This window comes from Bicyclus anynana, chromosome 12, assembly GCF_947172395.1.
Source record: "Bicyclus anynana chromosome 12, ilBicAnyn1.1, whole genome shotgun sequence".
Classification (NCBI taxonomy): domain Eukaryota; kingdom Metazoa; phylum Arthropoda; class Insecta; order Lepidoptera; family Nymphalidae; genus Bicyclus; species Bicyclus anynana.
Window position 1 is genome coordinate 11,976,353 of NC_069094.1, and position 21,624 is coordinate 11,997,976.

The 21,624-nt window shown below is 32.6% G+C and overlaps 1 protein-coding gene across 2 annotated transcripts in view; it reads left to right on the forward strand.

Annotated features, from left to right (window-relative positions):
* Positions 1-21,403, forward strand: part of LOC112052757 (fasciclin-1) — a 147,895-nt gene extending 126,492 nt beyond the window's left edge. Inside the window, exons 7-14 of one of the 2 annotated variants that reach the window (XM_052884720.1) lie at positions 663-823; positions 8,419-8,576; positions 9,092-9,182; positions 9,865-9,876; positions 11,811-12,031; positions 12,854-13,016; positions 14,573-14,720; positions 15,605-21,403. In XM_052884720.1, the coding sequence (XP_052740680.1) occupies positions 663-823; positions 8,419-8,576; positions 9,092-9,182; positions 9,865-9,876; positions 11,811-12,031; positions 12,854-13,016; positions 14,573-14,720; positions 15,605-15,810 (1,160 nt within the window). In that variant the 3' untranslated portion in view covers positions 15,811-21,403. The remainder of the gene's footprint in view (positions 1-662; positions 824-8,418; positions 8,577-9,091; positions 9,183-9,864; positions 9,877-11,810; positions 12,032-12,853; positions 13,017-14,572; positions 14,721-15,604) is intronic. The other variant, XM_024091961.2, reaches the window with a different exon arrangement.
* Positions 21,404-21,624: the final 221 nt, after the last annotated feature.

Sequence of the window (21,624 nt, forward strand, 5' to 3'; positions counted from 1 at the left end):
CCAAGTGTCTATTGATGGAAATGCCCTGTGCCTGTCCATTTTTAGCCTTGTCTGTCTATAATTTTACCGCTAACTATTTATTATCAGGGATGCGATTCTGGTATTTTACACTCGTCAACGAACTTTTCGCTTGTAACACGTCTTATTCGAATTTGAACTATATGTTTATAGAATGCAAAAATCAAATGTGCTTTGTCGTCACTATCAACGAAGTTGCCATGGAAACGCATGATGTCACAGCGCTGTAACTTTACAGAATTCCCGTATGTACTGCCCTTGCATTCTGTAAAGTTAGAACTCTGTGATATATAAAGTTATGTGATATGATGCATTAGTTGTATATGAAAGTTTCAAATACAACAATTGTTGAATTCTCAAGTATATGTTCACACGACAGCGTTTTTAAAACACGACGCTTTTTTCGATTAGTATTGCATTTTCATTTATTCATTTAACTTCATACTATAAGTATTTGAACGCTTTTTTAACGTCCGTTAAAAAAACTCTCGTGCGAAATATGGCTAACACAGACAAGACGGACGAACAGCGAAGTCTTAGTAACAGGTCCCCGTTCTACCCTTTGGGTACGGAACCCTAAAAGTAAGCAACGACAGATAAATTGTATCTGATTTTTTTTTCAATTGATTTTTTTTATTTAACAGCTTTTGTGAACTCAAACACCGTGGCGGGCGACGCGAAGCACAGTCGAGGAGTGGTGTTAGCTGACATCGTACGAGCGAACATACCAGTCAAGAATGGTGTCGTCCACCTGATCCAGAGGCCCTTGATGGTTGTGGACACCACTGTCATTGACTTCCTGAAGGTGAGGTTTTATATGTATTCTTTGATTTGATTGTGCAAGCCAATAGTAATAGGTAAGTTAACAATGCACTTTCTGTACCAAATCCCTTATCTATGCCATTTTGTAATACTAGATAATAAAGATGAACCAATAAATGAAAAATTAATTTAATAAATTAATGTCTTAAGATTTCTCTGATATAAATTTGGTTTGTTACAATATATTTGTAACAAACAAAATGTATATCGTTTCTACATTTTAGAAATAAGAACATAATATAATATCAAAAGTTGTTCACATCACGGAAATCGATTGGTTATCGGACCGAAGCCAAGTGGTTTTGAGTGCAATTGCAGTTGGTTCCAAAATTTTTGATATATTTTATGTTTGTTTCTAAAATGTTGACGTCCGGTGTGGGTAGCAAATACTATTTTAACAAAAAAATAATAGTAAACTATAAGTTTTTTCTTTAATAAATAATTGTTTTTGATTCCGAAACGTAATTTTGAACGAATTGGTTAAAATTTTTGCTCCATTTATTTGGGAACCAGGGAAGAAAGGTAAAATGGCGAAATTTATTATAATATAATTATTTGTGAGCGTCCCGTTTTATATAGACTACATTTTACGGTTGGAGCACGTTTGATTTACTTACATTGTCATGTGTTTATGAATTTTCATTATTTTGTATTTATTACAGTAACTTTTTAGTGTATATTTTTTATGTTTTGCTTGTTAAAATAAAGATCAAAATGCTTATAATGATGATAACAATCATGTTGGACAATAATGATGATCGATGAGGAATGATTTATAGCCTATATATTAATAAACAATATACAGGGTGTGGCGTAAATAATGGATAACCCTGTACCTGCCGAAGAGACTCCTAATGGGCTATAGGAATATAGATTTTTTTTTATTTATTTAAGTTTCGTTTTAAGAAAAATGGCTTAATTCATGTTTTTCAAAAAATGGGTACTTTCATTTATTCATTTTGCTACAGTTACCACAAATTTTAGATTTTTTGCATTCTGGTTTTTTTATAATACAGCTAAAGAATTGTGCTATTGGTTGGTATAAGGAATTCCCAGTTTGTTACTCTAGTTTTGGAAAAAAATAACATGAAAGTTCAAAAAGCCTTATTAATTATCCAATTTCTTAACTTTGTGCAACATCTGGTGTAAAAAATCTCTATGAGAGATGACTTGCCCATTATCTTAAAAACATGCTTGTTTAATGCAGATTCCGAAATGGTATAATACCTACTAAATATCATGTTATTTACGAAAAAAAATGGCAATAGCCAAGAACATGTCCTTGATTTTTTAACTACATTATTAAATTATCACAAACATGTCTTTGTTAACGTAATATGGGTCGACCCTTTATTGTGTGACCGGGGGCAGGTAGTCAATATGGATAGAGCAAGCAGATAACGACCTTATTTCGACTACCTGTGGTTGTTTGTCACTGGAAAAAACGCCATGGTTAATCTCTTCAAAGGACAGAGACAAAGCATTTTCATGTTAGGTAAACAGTAGTTGTGCGATAGAGAGATGTTTATTGTTCTTATTACAAACGACAAAAACAGGTTTAGAACTCAGAACTTGTGTTATACAGTTGCAGTTAGTGCTCATTTGACTATCGTTGCATGCGCATATCTCGGTTGTATTTTCACGTGATTGGATTTTTTTTAAAGTGAATTTGGCTTACGTACTACGGACTCTGTTTTTGATATACGAATTGGACATTTGTGATATTATCGAAGACTTCTGCATAACCCTGGACTACTGGTCATGCCGCGTCATACATACACACCCCAAGAGTACGCAAACATGCATCTCATTTACGGGATGTGTAATTGTAATGCAAATGCAGCTGCACGAGAATATCGTCGAAGATACCCTAATCAGCGACATCCCGATTATCGCGTGTTTACACGAGTGCACGTCGCTTTTAGCGAAGGACGGATGCCTGGTACCGGTGTTGGTGGAGCTTTGGAAGGTAGACCTCGACGACATGGTGATGACGAAGTTTTAAACGCTGTAAGAGCAAACCCTGAATTATCAATTCGCGAAATAAGTAGCGAAACTCATGTGGATACGCGCACTGTGGGCAGAATCCTGCACAGGCATAAGCTTCATCCATTCCATTTTCAGAGAGTGCAGACTCTTATGACAAGGGATTATGCGCCGAGAGTGCATTTCTGCCGAATAATGTTACGAAAAATAAGAGAAGATACAGATTTCTTTAACAAAATATTGTGGAGCGATGAATCAAGTTGTAGACGAAATGGCTACCTCAATTTGCACAACCTCCATAGTTGGCAGGCAGTGAACCCCAGACAATGTAGACAAGATCGTGCTCAAGTCCAATTTGAAGTAAATCTTTGGACGGGAATTTTAAACGGTCAAATAGTTGGGCCCATTGAACTACCGGAGACACTAACGGGTCCCATTTATTTAAATTTTCTGCAAAATATTTTACCACAACAATTAAGAAGTTTAAATGTGCCAGATAACCACTGGTTACAAAATGATGGTTGCCCTGCTCACTACGCACGCATTGTCCGGGATCACCTGAATGATGAATACAATGAGAGATGGATTGGTCGTTTAGGACCCATTTTGTGGCCGCCAAGATCTCCTGATCTGAATCCTCTCGACTTTTTTTACTGGGGATGTTTAAAAGAAAAGGTCTACAAGACGGAGATAACATCCCTGGAACAATTAAAGGTCCGGATTTTTCAAGCTGCTGACGAAATAAAGAGATCTGGCTTTGTACGACGCCTGAAAAGGTCATTCATCCGTCGTTGCAGGGCCTGCATTGCCGCAAATGGCGGCCATTTTGAACATTTAGTTTAAAATGTAAACTTTTGTGTTTTAGCTTTTTCAATAAAAAAAAATCGTTTTATGTTTTTTATTTATTTTTTAAAACAACCCACACACCCACTGGTAAACCTAGTCAACTTAAATTGCAATAGATAATTTGTTTGTGATAGCTTAATAATTTACTTAATAAAAATAAAACAAGGACATGTTCTTGACTATTGCCAATTTTTTTCGTAAATATCGCGATATGTAATAAGTATTATACCGTTTCGGAATCTGCATTAAGCAAGCATGTTTTTAAGATAATGGGCAAATCAGCTCTAATAGAGATTTTTTAAACCATATGATGTACAAAATTAACAAACTGAATAATCAATAAGGCTTTTTTGAACTTTCATGTTAATTTTTGCCAAAACTAGAGTAACGAATTAGAAATTCCTTATCAATAACAGTAGCACAACTCTTAAGCTATATTATAAAAAAAACAGAAAAAGAAAATTCCAAAATTTGAGATTACTGTAGCAAAATTAGTAAGTGAAAGTACCCATTTTTATAAAAACATGACTTAAGCCATTTTTCTCAAAACGAAACTTCAATAAATAAAAAAAAATCTATATTCGAATAGCCCATTTGGAGGCTCTTCGGCAGGTACAGGGTTATCCATTATTTACGCCACACCCTGTATATTACGTATATTGAGTGCCTTTTACACAAAATCGATTTTAAAATTCATCTCGAAAAAATATGAAAATATTAAAAAAGAAAAAAAAAATTATTATATTTAAATTTTTTTTCTTTTTTTTATTCTTTACAAATTAGTCATAAAAAACGAATATAAAAACAATAACGGCACATTATTCAAGGGATTATTAAAAATTTTAAGCAAATTTTTTGATCATAATTGCAATTTTTGAGTTTGCTTAATAATTTAACATAAATAACAGTACACATTTTATAATATTAATGAAAATTAATCCAAGCAACGCATTAGAGGTTTATATTTAAAGGTAAGCAACATAGCTAATAAATATTCAATTAGAATTTTTTTCTTAAATAATATTAGGAATTTAAAATAAAATATTTATTTTTCAATTTTAGCCTTAAAATATTGTAAATAGTCTATAAACTACGAGTTGAATGACACTAGTTTTAAAGTTATTTTTTCCTTATTTAAATTACATTTTTTTTTTAATATTATATCCCTAATTTATCTAATTATTAAATTTAATATATTTATATTTGTAATAATATTTCTAAAAACATTTAATATATTATCCCCATACCCCATAATATGGAACAAAAGTAGGCATGTTATTAACTTGAAATTTGTTTTATATAAAGGAGACTGTCCGAACTTTTGCATGGTATTCCTACACTATAGGTAACAAAAATGTGAGAATTGTTAAGATATCATATTCGTATAGTACATGGAATAAGGGTCTGAAATATATCGATATTAATTAATAAAAGTTTTGAATTTCTTATAAAACTTTATTTATAAATCATGTATTTTTTTTAATTTTTCAAAAAGTCAAAAACGCTGTCGTCCAGTTCTGTGACGTCACAATGTTTCTTGATGTACTAAGCGTAAAACTATTGTTACTAACATTTTTGACAGAGATTTGTTATAGTGACGTCATAAAACAGTTGAAGTATAGACCATCATGGCCGAAAGGCGTTTTGGCTCGTATTATCAAAAACATATTTAGAAACTAAAATTTTCATGTAATCAAGTTTCAAAAAAATATAAAAAAAAATTTCAATCTAGTAGAACGATAATAAACGATAAGACTATTTAAAAAAAAGTGTCAACCAACTATTGTTTGAAACTGTAACTATCAATAACATGCATGGCGTCGGCTTAACGCGCTGCCCAAGACACGGGAACTATGAAGAGCTTCCCAACTCTGGCTTACTACTGAGAATTCATCATAAGCAAAAAAAACTGAATATAAATTCATAGACCGACTAACAACTGGACTAACAAGGCAGTTAAAAATAAGTTATAGAACATTAAACGAAGAAAACGGGTTAATTATTGACAAAGTGTCAACGATTCATGCATTTCCGGACCGTCTCCTTTATTATCACTTCACGGACGAATTAATCACTTAATAGACAACTGAATATTACAACTCCAGCGGCCCGCTTCACTTTAAACCACTTTATAATTCTGTTATATAAGTAACTGAGAAAATACCATCTGAAAGTGATAAATTGCCCGTCACTTTACTGAATAGGCTAAAATGCGGTATTGGAAATGGCTTACGTATCATGAATATAGTTTTTATTTTAATACAAGTATTCTAATGTACCTATACCTTATGTTTAAATAGCCAATATATTACATTTGTTACATTCCTTGTTACATGTTTATGCTACCTTGTCATGGACCCTGCATGAATTTTAACAACTATAGGGAATCGTAAGTATTGCCTGTACCTTGCATGCATATAAAATTACATATATATGTACTTGTCTATATACCCAGTGATGTTATACTATAGATATGGTACCAACGCGTTGAAACTAAAACGAACCAAGTCATCCAATTGGCATGATTACATTTAGTAGCTTAAACAACGGAAGTTACTTGAGCATAATAATATTGTATACAATGCCTAGTTGTATATAAAGGAAGTGTAAAAACTATATATACCTTCAATATATAATATATATATAAGTTTAAAATTGTGCATGTGTGCACCCTGTGGAGTAGCTGAATATGGAACACTTAATGGATTTTGTAGGCACGTAACGTATCTAATAGTAGAAAATCATTGTTTGTACATATTTAAAACAAACCTATCTAATACCTACCTATATTATGTTCTTGAATTTACTACCTTTGTTTAAAAGTGAGTTACACATAAAGAAACATGTAATAAAAACGTGGTTATTTGACATTTTTAGAACACTATAACATGTAAAATAGTGTTTTTTTTAGGAGTTTTGAGTGAAACAGTCTTTGTTTTTAGTAGTTTTAACTTTTTAGCAATGTTAAATATTATACGTCTTATATAACAAAAGCTTTATAACATGGTACTTTCTGATTTCGCTTTCGTAATTATAATTAATATTTCACCCTGATGATGATTATACTTTGTCATTTTAATTCACCATGTTAGTCACACACCAGTAGCACTATTAGGATCATACGAGCAAAGGTTTCTAAGGTACGGTATAAAATTAGTACTTATTACAAAACGTTATTAGCTTCGTAGAGAAAATTATTCATTATACACAGTCTGGTTACTACATTACTTCCAAATATTTACTTGATATTAATGTACTAGGCAAGTCGTTTTTCGATTATGCTCTTACGTACATAATTATGATAAATCCAGTACATATCAATAATAATTTAAAAAAAAATCCATAAATAAAAAAATAACCTGGTGGAATGAAGGTACACTTCACCGCTGATAACTTGTCAAAAAATGAATAGGGAAACTCTATTGATTGAAATCTAGTTCGCTTAAAGACAAATTAAATATAAAAAATGTGGAGAACCAAAGTTATTATTAGATATATAGGAAAGAAGGATTGATTTATTGTCAGAACAAATAATAATAATTGGATTTATTTCTATGAAGAAATCTTTTATACTTATATAATAATATCGAATGCATATAAGTTATATTATATCATAACATAACAGTAATTTAAAATATGTTGTTACAATTTATATTACATGAAATATACAAAATGATTCTAACTATTTTGAGAACATTTATTCCAGACTACGTGTATAATAAGATATCTTTTCTCTGTGTACATTTATTTAAGATTTATTTCCTTTTCTAACATATTATTCTGCCACTTGGTGCTAGACTGTTGCTAAAAAGTATCGCAGAATATAATGTGTGATTTATCATGCTGCCAGATGTGCAAAACTTTTCGTTTACAATATATTAACGTCTCGCTACGGACGTATGTTTTACGTAAACGTCTATCTATTTATATATCATATACTTGTTACTTAATTTATATACTCGTACCTGCTAGTTTTGGCCTGCAATTTCACCGGCATAAGCCGTGTTTTCAGAATTTATTCTGGTATTTATATAGCAGTCTTTTAGAATTTATAATCTATTTTAGTTGTATGTTCTGGAATTAAATCTTAATGAAGGTTTAATTGAAGGTAGGTGCCAAAACTACCTAACTAACCCAACTTTGTTATTTACATATATACCTATACTATAACTAAGATAAATAACATGAACCTTTAAAAGACTTTCCAAATATAAAACTTTAGAAATAGGACCCTGTTTTACAAGCATGAGGTCCATACATTCAAGAGGACTATCTGCTAAGATTTATATTTTTAAAGACCTGATATTTTCTGATAGCCAGTAGCTGAGTATCACCTTTCCAGGAAAGTTTTACTGCTAAAAGATTTAACGCGCTCTAGAATGATAGCGCTTATAAACCAAAATTGAAACTTTTAACTCTACAAAATTAACTCACGTTCACATCGTTACTTAAAATCAGGAACGACTTAATGAAAGAAATACCAAAACATCTAATGAAAATTTAACTAAACGTTAAATTATATACGCAGTAATTAAAATAGTTTTAGTTAGTATAGTGATTTTTAAGATAGTTCTTATACAAATAAAGAAAATGAACAAATAAATAATTACACAGAAACTAGACACATTTAGTCCCAACACTATGTAATTAATAAAGTAGAAGAATACAGCTAGAAAAGTCTATTATACAGTGTGCAAAGCTCGCATCAAATAACAAAAGCATTCACTAATTACCATTTCTCATCAGGAAAAAGAAGATGGCCCCCTGTGCAAATTCTACGAAGTGATCATGGACCTCGGCGAGCACAATCCGTTCCTTAATGAGCTTACCATGGCGAAGGACATCACACTGTTTGCGCCTTCCAATGAGGCGTGGAACGAAATTAGTGTACAGAACATTATAAGGTGGGGTTGAAAGGTTTATTGACACTGTCCCTTGGAATTAAAATCTCTGAATAATTTAGCCTTTGCAAAGTTTCCTAAGTGCTTTGCAGTTTCGTACTTAATGAAAAATTCTTTGTTTTACGTTTGTAATATTATCGATTTTTGTTGATTATTTGTTGTATACTCACATTATATTATATATGATCATGAAACTTTTAAATAATATGAGTTCTTAAAACTTGAATGTTGCTTGTATATAAAGTGAGCTTTATTAAATGCACCAGAGATATAAATCCAAGTCATGAAGCATTTCATAGTCCACTTTATCTTCTTTATCTGGAAGTAAAATCTCTCTAAAACCACGTATTTAGGGTTGTTTGTATCTAAATTTTGCATGCCAGAGTCTACGCTCGACTGTGTCCAAAGATTAAAATTTCCTGTCCTGTCCTGACCAAAGTTCGTAAAACCTACGACTTTCTTAATTATACTTAATTTCTCTCGATGCTACAATATTTTAATAAATTTTATATTTTAAGGAATCACCACAAACTACTGGATATTTTGAACTTGCATTTGGTACGGGAGAGACTACCTTTGGACGCTATCATTCACAATAATATGAACCAGGTCAGTGTTATTTGTAGATTTTTTTTTACTTGGCACACGGTTTTAAATTTTTGTAAAATAAATGTCTTATAATTGTGTTGAAAAAGTTATTTGCACTATATTTAGTGGAATTTCATTGTGCGCAATTCGATGAACAATAAAAAATATATTTGTACTATGTTAGATATGTATTTAATTACGTATGTATAGCTAGAAATATGTTCTTACCGCGTGCTTTTATTAGTTACATTGATACCAATGGCTTTGTGTATAAAGTATGCAAAGCAAACATAAATTATATTCCTCGTTCTGAGCTCGCAATAAATATTACGCACAATGGAGAACCACATTATAATAAATGTAAACAACAGTATTAAAATTTCAATTAAAATTAATCTAATCTAAAGCTTTCAAACTACTGATTTAATGCAAAAGCAATAAATACATTTGTTTTTGTTATAAGACAAAATATAGTATCGAATGCGGTGAAATTCAAACCTAACAAATTCTATAAATCTCTAATACGGAGAACTATTATTATATTGTATTTTGTCTTATTATGTGACAAATATTTTCTTTGTTATTCGCAGTTTAAGTAAATCTATATCTAAATAAATGGAAGCTTTGCTATACTAAAGTTTAAACTAATATTGAACTCGTTCAACTTTTATATTATTTAATGTTTTGCTGCCTCTCGGAACAGCATCCTGGCACAGTATGTTGAATAAAAGTTAAACAACCTCATTCTCTGTACTTTTCTGTCTATCATTTTCTTATAATTGTTCTGTCACGTTTATCTAAGGGATGCTATTTCTATTCGTTTCAACTTCATACCCTTACGTCCTAGGTGTTTAAGTTAACAAATACGACATCGGCTTTATGTACAGTGTGCCTAGTGGGAGTTTTCAATATTTTCATACTGTTACTATCACGTTGACGTTTACGCAAATTTATATGGAATTGAAACAGTTGTGCAGTAGTGCCACTAGATGGCGCTGTTTCAATTCCTTAGAAATTCGCGTTTACGTTACGTGACAGTAACAGTATCAAACTGCCACTATGCCTTCAGATTAGATGTCAAATAATTCACTTTTGGCAATTAGACAGACGCCGGTGTGACATTTGTTTGCTTGAGGATATTGACCGCACTCAAGTCAATAGTATTGACAATATTTAGTAATTTTTAGGGTAAGGTTGCTTAAAAGCCCAGGATCCGTGGAATATTTTTACAATTAATTACTATCAAGTTAATTTTTGTGAGTAGATTTACCTTGATGAGACTCTCAACTTTTTTATTTACGATAATTCTTGATGTTTTTTTTATTGCTGCTTAATCAACAGCCTTGATGTCCTACAAATTGCGTAGTACATTATCTCGTTTCGACGCTCAGAATTTATTATTACCTGGTAACCCGGTTAGCTACCAGAATCGAAAATTTGTAAAAATTTTCCACGGATCCTGGGCTATAAAGTAATACCATTATTTAGTTTCCCGACAATTATAACGGTATTTTTTCCTAACATTACCTTAGATATTGTCAATAATATTGACTGTTATTGATTGTGTGGACAATTATTACCCCAAATTTACCCACAATTGCCCCCTGCACACACACACACATAATATTAACATTGTCAATAAAATAGGGTATCACAACTTTGACTGGCGTGCCATGGCGTAAATGATGGTATGACTTGGGAAACTTTACCCTACTTTAATGACAGTACTAAAATATGTGCGTACAGGGTATATTCGTCAGGATTTGTTGCAGTAGATGAATATATGTAGCTATGTATATAAACAAATCTGCATGTCCTGTAATATGTTGTGGGAATGACTGTGTTACCCTATTAGCATTTTTAAATGAGATCAGAAGTCCCTTTATGTAAATCACTCAATGGCATGATAATTAAATATGGATAATAAATAATAAATGGAAAATATTTAGCAGCAACAATTTATTAGATTGAGATTCTGAAATTATTTTTAAAATACATATATTAGAAGATTTTCGATAAGATATTTAGGTTTTTTTTCAAAATGTGGATAAATTTTCCAAAATAACATACTTTTATTGAATCGAAACCGATAATGTTATGAAAAAATTACAGTATTAAGATTAATTGTTTTGTTAACAATTTGTTTATTTATTAATGTGCATGTTTAATTATCTTATCATATTTATCGTCTACAAACTTAAAGGGAATATGCATGTCATTCAAGTTCAGATAAATTGTTTAATTTATGAATTTCAGAGAGCCGTGATAGCACAGTGGATATGACCTCTGCCTCTGATTCCGGAGGGTGTGGGTTCGATTTCGGTCCGGGGCATGCCCCTCCAATTTTTCAGTTGTGTGCATGAAAACATCGCGAGGAATTTTCTTAATTATCTGTGTTAATGTTTAAAATCCCCGGAAAACAAAGAAAATCATAATGTTAGAATTTTACTTTTGTCATAATTACGAGTATGTTACATTAGAAGTCAATTTAAATTTATACAAAAAAAAAATACATGCATATTCCTGAATCCTGTCCTGTTCCTTGTCTACTATGCGCCATCTAGTGGAAGTCATTTTAATAACAAATTCAGTATTAAAGAATCTTCGTTTAAAAATTAGGTTAAGGTTTAATATGTGAATACTTTTTAGATATATCAAGCACCGACGGCACTTCCACGAAGGTATTTGTACTTCAACGTCATAAACCACCACAACAACATGACGCTGACGGTGGAGGGGGGCGGCGTCAACGCGACTGTGACGCAGACCAACATAGCGGCGACCAACGGCTTCGTCCACATCATTGACAGAGTACTCGGCGTGCCCTATACTACGGTATACGAGAAGATGAAGACAGACCCTATGCTCAAGTTAGTAAGAGTTAGAGAACAGAGGAATTCATAGACGTTGTGGGGGTGCCCCCAGGGGATCGTTCAAGATCAAACACCGACGGCACTTCCACGCTGGTATTTGTACTTCAACGTCATAAACCATCACAACAACATGACACTGACGGTGGAGGGGGACGATTTGGGGGCGCCCCCAGGGGATCGTTCACCCGCTGAGTTTCGAATTTAAACTCTACGCGTATGAGAATTTGACACTCAGCAGGTGAATAGTCCCCTGGGGGTGCCCCTGCAACGTCTATGAATTCCACTGTTAGAGCTCGTTCTGCAGGCTAATTCACTATCTTTGAGATATGCTAGTTGATACGAAATTGAGATTCTATGTAACAAATGTAATTGGTGGTGGATATTACACAGAAGGTAGATGACATTTGTCAATTGATATGATGTTTACATTAATAGGTTGATAATAAAGACCAAAATACTAAATATGTTTTATTAAAACACATGTGTATTAAAAAAAAAAACACTATTAGAAGTTTGTCTTTGCTTTCTTTTCCTCCCGTTAAATAAAAAAAGAATGGCTGTTAGTTTTCCTGATTTTGTTTTCTTTTACTGTCTGTTATTTAATAATAAAAAAAAACATTATTCAGCATACGTTCAATGGATTAATTTTCGTTTGAACACTGAAGGTTTTCAACGATGATGAATATCACATACGAATTGATAATAATGACTAGCATTTCCCAATACCTCGTACTCGTATTTAATAACAAAGTTCCAAGTCGAATACAATCCCACGAAAATGTACATAATATTCGCATACAAATACAATTCCTGTTACAGCATCACATACAATCTCGGCAAGCGACAGATGTTCAACCACCAACTGAACGAGATGGAACATCGGTACACGTATTTTGTGCCGCGCGATCACGCCTGGCTCAAATTCCAAATAAAGCATCCCTCGGCGTATAACGCGCTCTTCAGGGAGGATTTCGGGTATTACGTAAGTATTGCTTCGAATGTTCGAATTTTGAATTTGTTACCGGATTGTTTCGACATTCACAAGTTCGAATTTTAAATATTGATATTTAAACTTCGAACATTTTAAGTTTTTACAAACATTCGATTTTTTAATATTGTTATTTCAACGTTCACAAGTTCGAATTGTAAATATTTTAAAATTCGAATTGTATATTCGAATTTCGAATAGTTTTCTACTATATTTCATAGTTCATACAACAAACAAAAACATTTAAGAATAGTTTTTTGTTGTAATATTGTAGTTTATTCCAGTTGGAATTTTTTTCGTATCCACCCAGCTTTATGACTCATAGGGAGGGGAAGGAGTATATTGATTATCTATATCTATACTCTATACTAATATATAAAGCTGAAGAGTTTGTTTGTTTGTTTGATTGAACGCGCTTATCTCAGGAACTGGTCCGATTTAAAAAAAAATCTGTGTTAGATAGCTCATTTGTCGAGTAATGCTATAGGCTATATATTATCCCCGTTCACGTACGGGAACGGGAACCACGCGGGTAATACCGCGCGGCGTCAGCTAGTATTCAATAGATTTGGCTTATAATACCTTGCAGACGAAGCCAGCAGTATTAGCTAGTTACATTTAGATGTCACATACTTGGGTCCTCAACATAATAAATAAAACTAAATAAACACTGAAAACACCGTAATTTATAAAACGCTCTTATGTTAAACCTTTCTTTCCTTAAAAAGACTTGTTTTGAAGGCAAAAAATATTTTACACAGGAGCCAACTTTTATATTCTATTGTCGCAAAACCCAGACTTTTTGTAAAAAAAAACTGTCACTGTATGAAATTTCTAATTTGAGAGACATTCTAGAGTAGCGGTCTAGAGTTAAGCGGAACGTCCTGTCTCTCCATCAGAAATGTGCAAGGATGCGTAGCGAGAGTTGTGTGGAACCCACAATAAGGGTGCCCACACATCCCTCGGTCAAATAAGTCGGTCAACAATATTGTTAATAAACACACAGGTGATGAGCTGTGTGCGGGATCCCTTAGATTTTGGTAGCATACTCGTATCAGTGTGACTTTGGCTCCGACTTTACGATCTTTTCCCAACCAGGGATGAAGTGCCCGTTCTTTTAGCAGCAAAAACACTTATGAATAGTGGGCTTTACGAGTATATGACTGGGAGAACTTAGTTTATTTTTTAACAATTACTTACTATAAACTAAAGACAATGGACATTGTTTTTATTCTTTACAAATTAGCCCTTGACTGTAATCTCACCTGAGAGTAAGTGATGATGCAATCTAAGATGGAAGCGAGGTTACTTGTTAGGAGGAGGATGAAATCCATACCCCTTTTAGTTTCTATACGACATCGTACCGGAATGCTAAATCGTTTGGCGATACGCCTTTGCCGGTACAATCAAGATCATTTATCCATGAAAAATGGCATCCATTGATGAAAGAATTTTTAAAATCGGTTTAATGGTTTAGTCGTGAAATCGTAACAAACTGACTTTCAAATTTATAAGAGTTTTTTTTTTTTAATTTAATCTATAACTTCCAGACAAAACAAATTCTGGAGCGGCACATGATTCGGGCAGACCGTTCCTACACCGTTTCGGATCTGAAACAGTTAGCCAACGAAACGCATCCATTCGTCCTGCCCACTTCACGGGACCCTCTGCGGTTACGCGTCAAAGAATCAGATAAAAGTAAGTATTTCTTCTTACTTTTTAATATATAGCCTTATATACTATAGCCTTTCTTGATGAGTACTGTTTACCAACAAACAAATTAAAAATGAGGGTATAAATCACTAGTCATTTGACAACTAATAATAATTTTATGTAGCTTGTTCTTAAATTAATAAAAATAAATTTGATTAATCAGCTTAGAACAATTAGATATGGTTAATATATTTTATATAACATTTTATAAACAAACAATACATGATTTAAAATAAATAAGTTATGAAATGATATGCGTTTTCTACCTTCATTTTTAATTTCTTTGTTGATAAACAGTACTTATCAAGAAAGGCTGTAGTATAGAATCATGGCTTTTTGCTCGTGTCAGTTTAACTGGTTTTCAAAATTATGGAAAACACTCACAATGGTTTTTGTTATTTATTTATTGAACATCTTTTGCGTTTTCATCGATGAGACCGCGATTAAGAGTCAGGACACAAAAACATGACTCGATTTATCAAACTTTTATTTATGTCTTATTATTTATCACTTTGTTTTATTCTTTATAAATTTTATACAGCTTTCGCTTACCGATTTTCAACATTATTATGAGGTATAATTGAATATGCAATTTCGAAAAGGGCACAGGTCGGATATTCTGCACAAACATCTCACAAATATAAAATATTATCTATCATCTATAACATACTTAGAGTAATTAACACCAAAATGTAACACAATAGTTACTTTTAGAAATTATACACTTAGGCTTTTCAGACATGTGCCCTTTTCGAAATTGCATATTTAATTAAATTCAGCAAACAATATAAGCATTCGGGTTTCTTATTTTTTTCATTTTATTTACTTTTTTTTTATTTAATTCATTTATGAGTTGTTTTCCTAATCAGATTATTACGTCGAGTGGAACGGCCGTTGGATCCACGTGTTCAGGCCAGACGTCGAATGCACTAACGGCATTATTCACGTCATAGATGAGCCTTTCGTACTTGAGAGCGACATCAGAGCCACTGGAGCCAGCGACAAGACACGCGTAGCTTATCCTTTGAGCCTTCTGTTCATTTCCTTTGTATTTGCTAGGATTTTGGAATACTAAGTGGTTTGTATACTTAAAACGATATAGTGATCGAACTTACTAAAAGCTGGAATGCTTTCTGAAACAATATGTTATTTATAATCTCATGTGTGCAAAATGATATATAAATCCATAAATTAATGGGAAAATAGTAGCAACAAACGTATTTTTTAAAGTTTGTTGAATTTACAATCTAACAAATTTTATAAAGAAAATGTTTTGTCCATTACAGCTAATTGTAACCGTAATAGAATCGTATCAGTCTCAATTTCAATTAAGTAGGTACTGAAAACAATACTTAAGATGTTTAGATAGTTACCAATTTAGGTATAAATATTTGTAATGAATGTGCGTTTGAAATATATCATATAATCATATAAAACTGCTTAAAAAAGAAAAGTTCTCTACGAGCATGATATTTCTAGCTATTTTAGAATCTCTATGAAAATACGAAACAGAATGCTTGACACTGCCAACAATTGTAAGCGTTTTGAATTTGATGAAGGCATTTTAAACCGACTTCCAAAATGCAGATGGTTCTTTATTCGACTGTATGTATGTTTTTTTATGTGAAAATTATTTTATGCAAGAATACAATTGATTTCTTTTTATTATTAGAAATGTTGATTAATTACATTTCCGAGTTCGTTTGTTTTATTTCTCAAGGGCTTGCCGAACTGAAAATGTTCGTCTTCATTTGGAAATTGAAATTTGAAAAAGTTTCGGATATTCGGTTACGTTCCATTACCAAAAATCATCTCGGGGGACATCTCGGTGATGTGACGAAATAGAGTGAATAAATTACTTGCGGCATTGACGTTGACTGGATCATAATTATCGCCTCCAGAATGACCCTCTAAGCCGAGGACCGAGTCTCATAGGAGACGCCCTTAGAGAATCGTTCCGTCCTCTATCTTTATTTCAGCCTTCGGGTCTCATCAGGCGATGCTTCTGCGCTCGCCCAAACCCCCCAGTGTCACTGTAGTGGTCCCACATGGAGCCATCGGCACTTACTCAACACGAAAAAAAAAATATTATCATAATCCAGTCAACAAATTCTTTCGAATAATTATAATAATAGTTATAGATTCATTTATTTTAAAACAACATAAAACGTAACGTGTAGGAAGTAAACTTGTAATGAAACTATCAGTTTTCTTTTAGTAAGAAAATTATGATGAGTTTCAAATATCCAAGGTTCAAAAATTTCAAATACGCGTTTCGTGAGGGAAACATTTTGTCACTTTACAGAGGGATATGCATAACACTGAAGTAATACTTAATACACCATTTGTGCCAAGCATTCGAAGTAGAATATCATAAATGACGTGGCATAAAATAATCAACTCATTCGAAATAGAATTTCTAAATTACTTGAGAATTATTTATAGTTCTCGTACTTGCTATGCATTTTAAACCAGTAAACGGTAAATAAAAATCTAATAAATATAACTTCGAAACAGAAATCACGTCCGTAGCGAAAGTTGTCAGAATTTATTCGTATTTGAAGGAATGTACGGTTATCGTCGATTGAACCTGAAGCCGATATTCATGCAATAAGTGGCAGAACAAGCCGCGTCTTCAAACTTTGAACACCTGGCCTTTTCAAAAGGTTGAGCTTTTATGCTTTCTTTGAAGTTTGAAATCTGTCTGACGTAAACTTCTTAGTAGCTTATAAATTGTATAAAATCGGTACGATTTACTTCTAACCTTTCGACGGCCTCCGTGGCGCAGTGGTTTGCGTGGTCGATTTATAAGACGCAGGTCCTGGGTTCGATCCCTGGCTGAGCCTATTGAGGTTTTCATACGAGTATTTGGTCCAGGTCTGGCTGTTGGAGGTTGTTAGTAAGGTCTTAGGTAAATCTTAGATTGCATCCTCACTTACCATTAGGTGACACTGTAGTTAAGGGCTAAGTTGTCATTAATAAAAAACCTTTAATGACTATTTAGTATGAACGCGTTTTTAATGATGGATTTATTTTGATACTAACTTAAGTACACAGATTTATTTGCTATAGCAATATGCATTATATATTTGATTCAATGTCATGTAAAGATCTTTATAAATAAAATTAAAGTAATTTTGTCCGCTTTGACAGTATATACAAGATAATTATATCTTTGGTTCTATGAAATACTAAAATAATATATAACATATAATATTAGGTATATAGCTATAAATTATTTAATTTGAATTAAAATATATTTTTCATATTAATTTATATTTTCCCCTACCTGTTTGTAGTGCCTTGTTTTTAAGAAAATCAAAATTGAATTTTAAACCTATTAAATGATAATTTTACATTCCAATTGTAAATCTAAATCTACCTAGATAATATCTTCATAATGTTGCATTTTCTCCAAATTTTAGGAATTTTACTGATGTTTGAATATAATATACCCAATTTTAATAATAATATATTATATCGAAATACCAATATTTATAACATTATGCTTACGTAGTTATTTATAACGATTGTGTTTAAATACCTATTGTAAAATGTTTTCAGAGTATTAAAAAATATATAAATAACTTTTTTATTTGTATATAAGGATGGGAGTGCTTATTACTTATGGTGCAATTATAACTATCGTTAAGGCATCCACACACGACACCATTAACCGGAGCGACTATTTTTATTATATTATTTGAGATTTTGCTATGTGTCACGTACTAATAAAAAAAATTCGATGATATTACCTACAAGAATATGTGCAATTTTATAAACAGAGAAATGCCGTGATGTGTGTGAATCGCCTGTAAATGAATTAATACTTAGTGAATGTAAATATTTTTTATAAGTTAGTATTAATTGATTTGGTATGAAATCCTGAGGCGACTGATATTAATCATATCGATAAAACTTAAAGCAATTTTCATCAGTATTAAAAAATAGAAATGCTGTATTATGATACTTCCCACATATAGAAATGAATTTTTGATTAGGCTCTTATATGGTTACTAATATTAACAATATGACTGATTTTATATAAAACATTTTACACTTTTAATATCATGAAACAGCATTTCTATTTTTATGATTCGGTCGACTTATCTGTTATTGAAGCCTCAATAGATCCAACAGGATCCGAACTCAAATCCAAAAGATCTTAGGTTCGATCCTCCCGTTGGTTTATTGTTCTATTCTTCAAATCCTTCCAATAGCTTCACTTAATTGGAGGAGGAAAAGGAATATTAGTCATGAGACATGGCTTATATTCTTTAAAATAAAAATCTTTATAAAAATATTTTTAAAAAGCGCCGCGATTGTTGTAGACGTCTCTTAAAATAATTTTCGCAACATTGTTTCATAAATAAGGACTTGTAGCAAACAATCGCGACGGTTTTTTTATCCAGTGTGGTAATAGTTTTACATTTTATCTTTTTTAATTGTAATATATTTGTTTAGTTTCTATATTAGCGTAAATACGTGTTATGAGAACCTCGTAAACCAAAGCTTTTCGTATTAATTGTATACATATGTGTAAGCTTAATACTATTAAGAGTAATGGTTAAGGTAAAGAGAGATACGTTGTTGGCACTTAATTCACAGGACAATTTTGAGTAGTGCAGGGGTACACAACAATTTGATTTGAGCCGTAACAGCCCAGTGGAATCCTCTTCCTTCGATTCGGAGGGCGTAGGTTCGTAATCCAGTTCGTGGTGGATTATTAGCCTTATTCAGGAGACTCGTGCTCAACAGTGAGCCGAATATGTTTCGTTGATGATAACATACGAGTAATAATTTGAGATATCTTAATATAATTACAAATTAAAATGGGGCTTACGATTAAGCTTTTCTTTTCTTATGAATAAATATGATGGGCACTCAGAATTGTTGCCCACCCAGGGCCCCGCGTGTCTTTGCGTTATAGGAAAAAAATTGAGGTAGAGCAACAACTTAACACGGTTTTGTGATAACTGGGCCTTATCACTCCCTGTTCGACTTAACAGCATCTGTGTCCGTCCAAAGTTTCCAGTAACTCTGTGGCGATCAAAGTATCTACAGATTTGCTTATAAAAAAGAAGAAGCTTGCAACATATTTCCTTGCGACGAACTATTGGGATGTACATCTACACATCGATCGTAGATCGTTAGATGGGCCTCAAAGCGTCGCTGAATTGTCATTGGTTTCGCACATTGAGTACGTCATCACTCGTAACACATTTCTCTTTATTCATGTTGCGGCTTAAGTTTTTACACTTCCAAAATGAACACGAAGGCATAATTAAGGGATTAAAATAAAAAAAAAAACAGTAAATATTTTTCCACGTCCACTCACAGCATGCGCTTGTTACGTACTAAGATACGTGCACGTCTTTGGGTAATGACATAAAATTGTACGTTCTTTAGTATAGAGGGGCCCATCTAACTATTTATATCGATGCAGCTACACATAATTGTAATCAAAAAACATTGTGTTCCTTAATTAAGTCAACACACTGATCAATAAGCAGTGAACCTTGAACAGTGAAGAAGCATTGCTGACTATAGTCTGGCAAGTTCGTTGATGACGGTCTCATGATATGCGGGCGACGGGGGGACACTGCGCGGGTGCGAAATCGTGCGTGCGGGGAAGTGAGGTGCAACACGTGGGCTTTACATTCATCGCTACACGCCCCCCAGCCTATCGGGAGTGTTACGAACGATGTTGCCAAGCTATGTAAGCACGTTATGTATCATTTATCTACCACGTGCTTAACAATATCTAGGCCCTAACGACTACTTTCTCTGGCAACGAATGTACGAGTACCAGCACACAAAATTAACAACATTAATTGAATGCATAACATACCTACATCTTCTCTCTATCTTATCTTAACTCTATTACTACAATAGTACTGAATAATAAGGGCACCCGAGACGATCAACTGCTAATATAAAGGTTAACACTATTACATTACACTTTTTGATATAGGTAACCTATACGTTTATTGATCGTTTGGTGTCGATATTGAATTACCATAAAATTATATGGAGATTTTTTTTGGTATATTATTGAAAAGTTCAAGTTGTTTTTAGTTTAAAATCTATATCTATATTCTATACTAATATATAAAGCTGAAGAGTTTGTTTGATTGAACTCGCTAATCTCAGGAACTACTGGTCCGATTTGGAAAATTCTTTCAGTGTTAGATAAACCCATTTGTCAAAAAGGCTATAAGTATATTATCCCCGTTTTCCGACGGAAACGTGAACCACGCAGATATAACCTCGCGGCGTCAGCTAGTCTACATAAAATCAATAACCATTTACTTTCTTTTTACATATGTAATAATATCACGACAAATCATACGTCTTGCGGAAACTTTATTAGACGCAGCATGGCATTTGATCGTCTCGGTGTCTCTTTTATTATGAGTATAGTTGATAAATATATTCAATTATATCTAAATAAGGAGTTCTATTGACATTATTAAGAATAACTAGATGTATGCGGGGACGAATTGACCCAAGACAATATATAAGTTTTGACCAAATATACAGCCAAATATTTGGTTAAATGCATTCGAATTCGATGATAATATTATTGATGTTATTACCTTATAATGTATCAATTACGGTAAACGATGTATGTAAGTGTTTTCTGAATAAAGAGTACGGAAAAATAATTGTTTTATTTACACAAAACTAAACCACAGTCCATAGACTATGAGATGGTCTGAATCTTTTTAAAAACAAGTAGGTAAATAACCTATATGTAACAAAAAAGTCTTTGTCGTCATACTTAGCAAAGAAATCTTATCATTCACGGTAAATTCGTGGTCTCGGAAAAATTCTAGAATTAGAAATTTGCGCCAATGTTTCAAAAGCTTCAATATCGTCCAAAAAA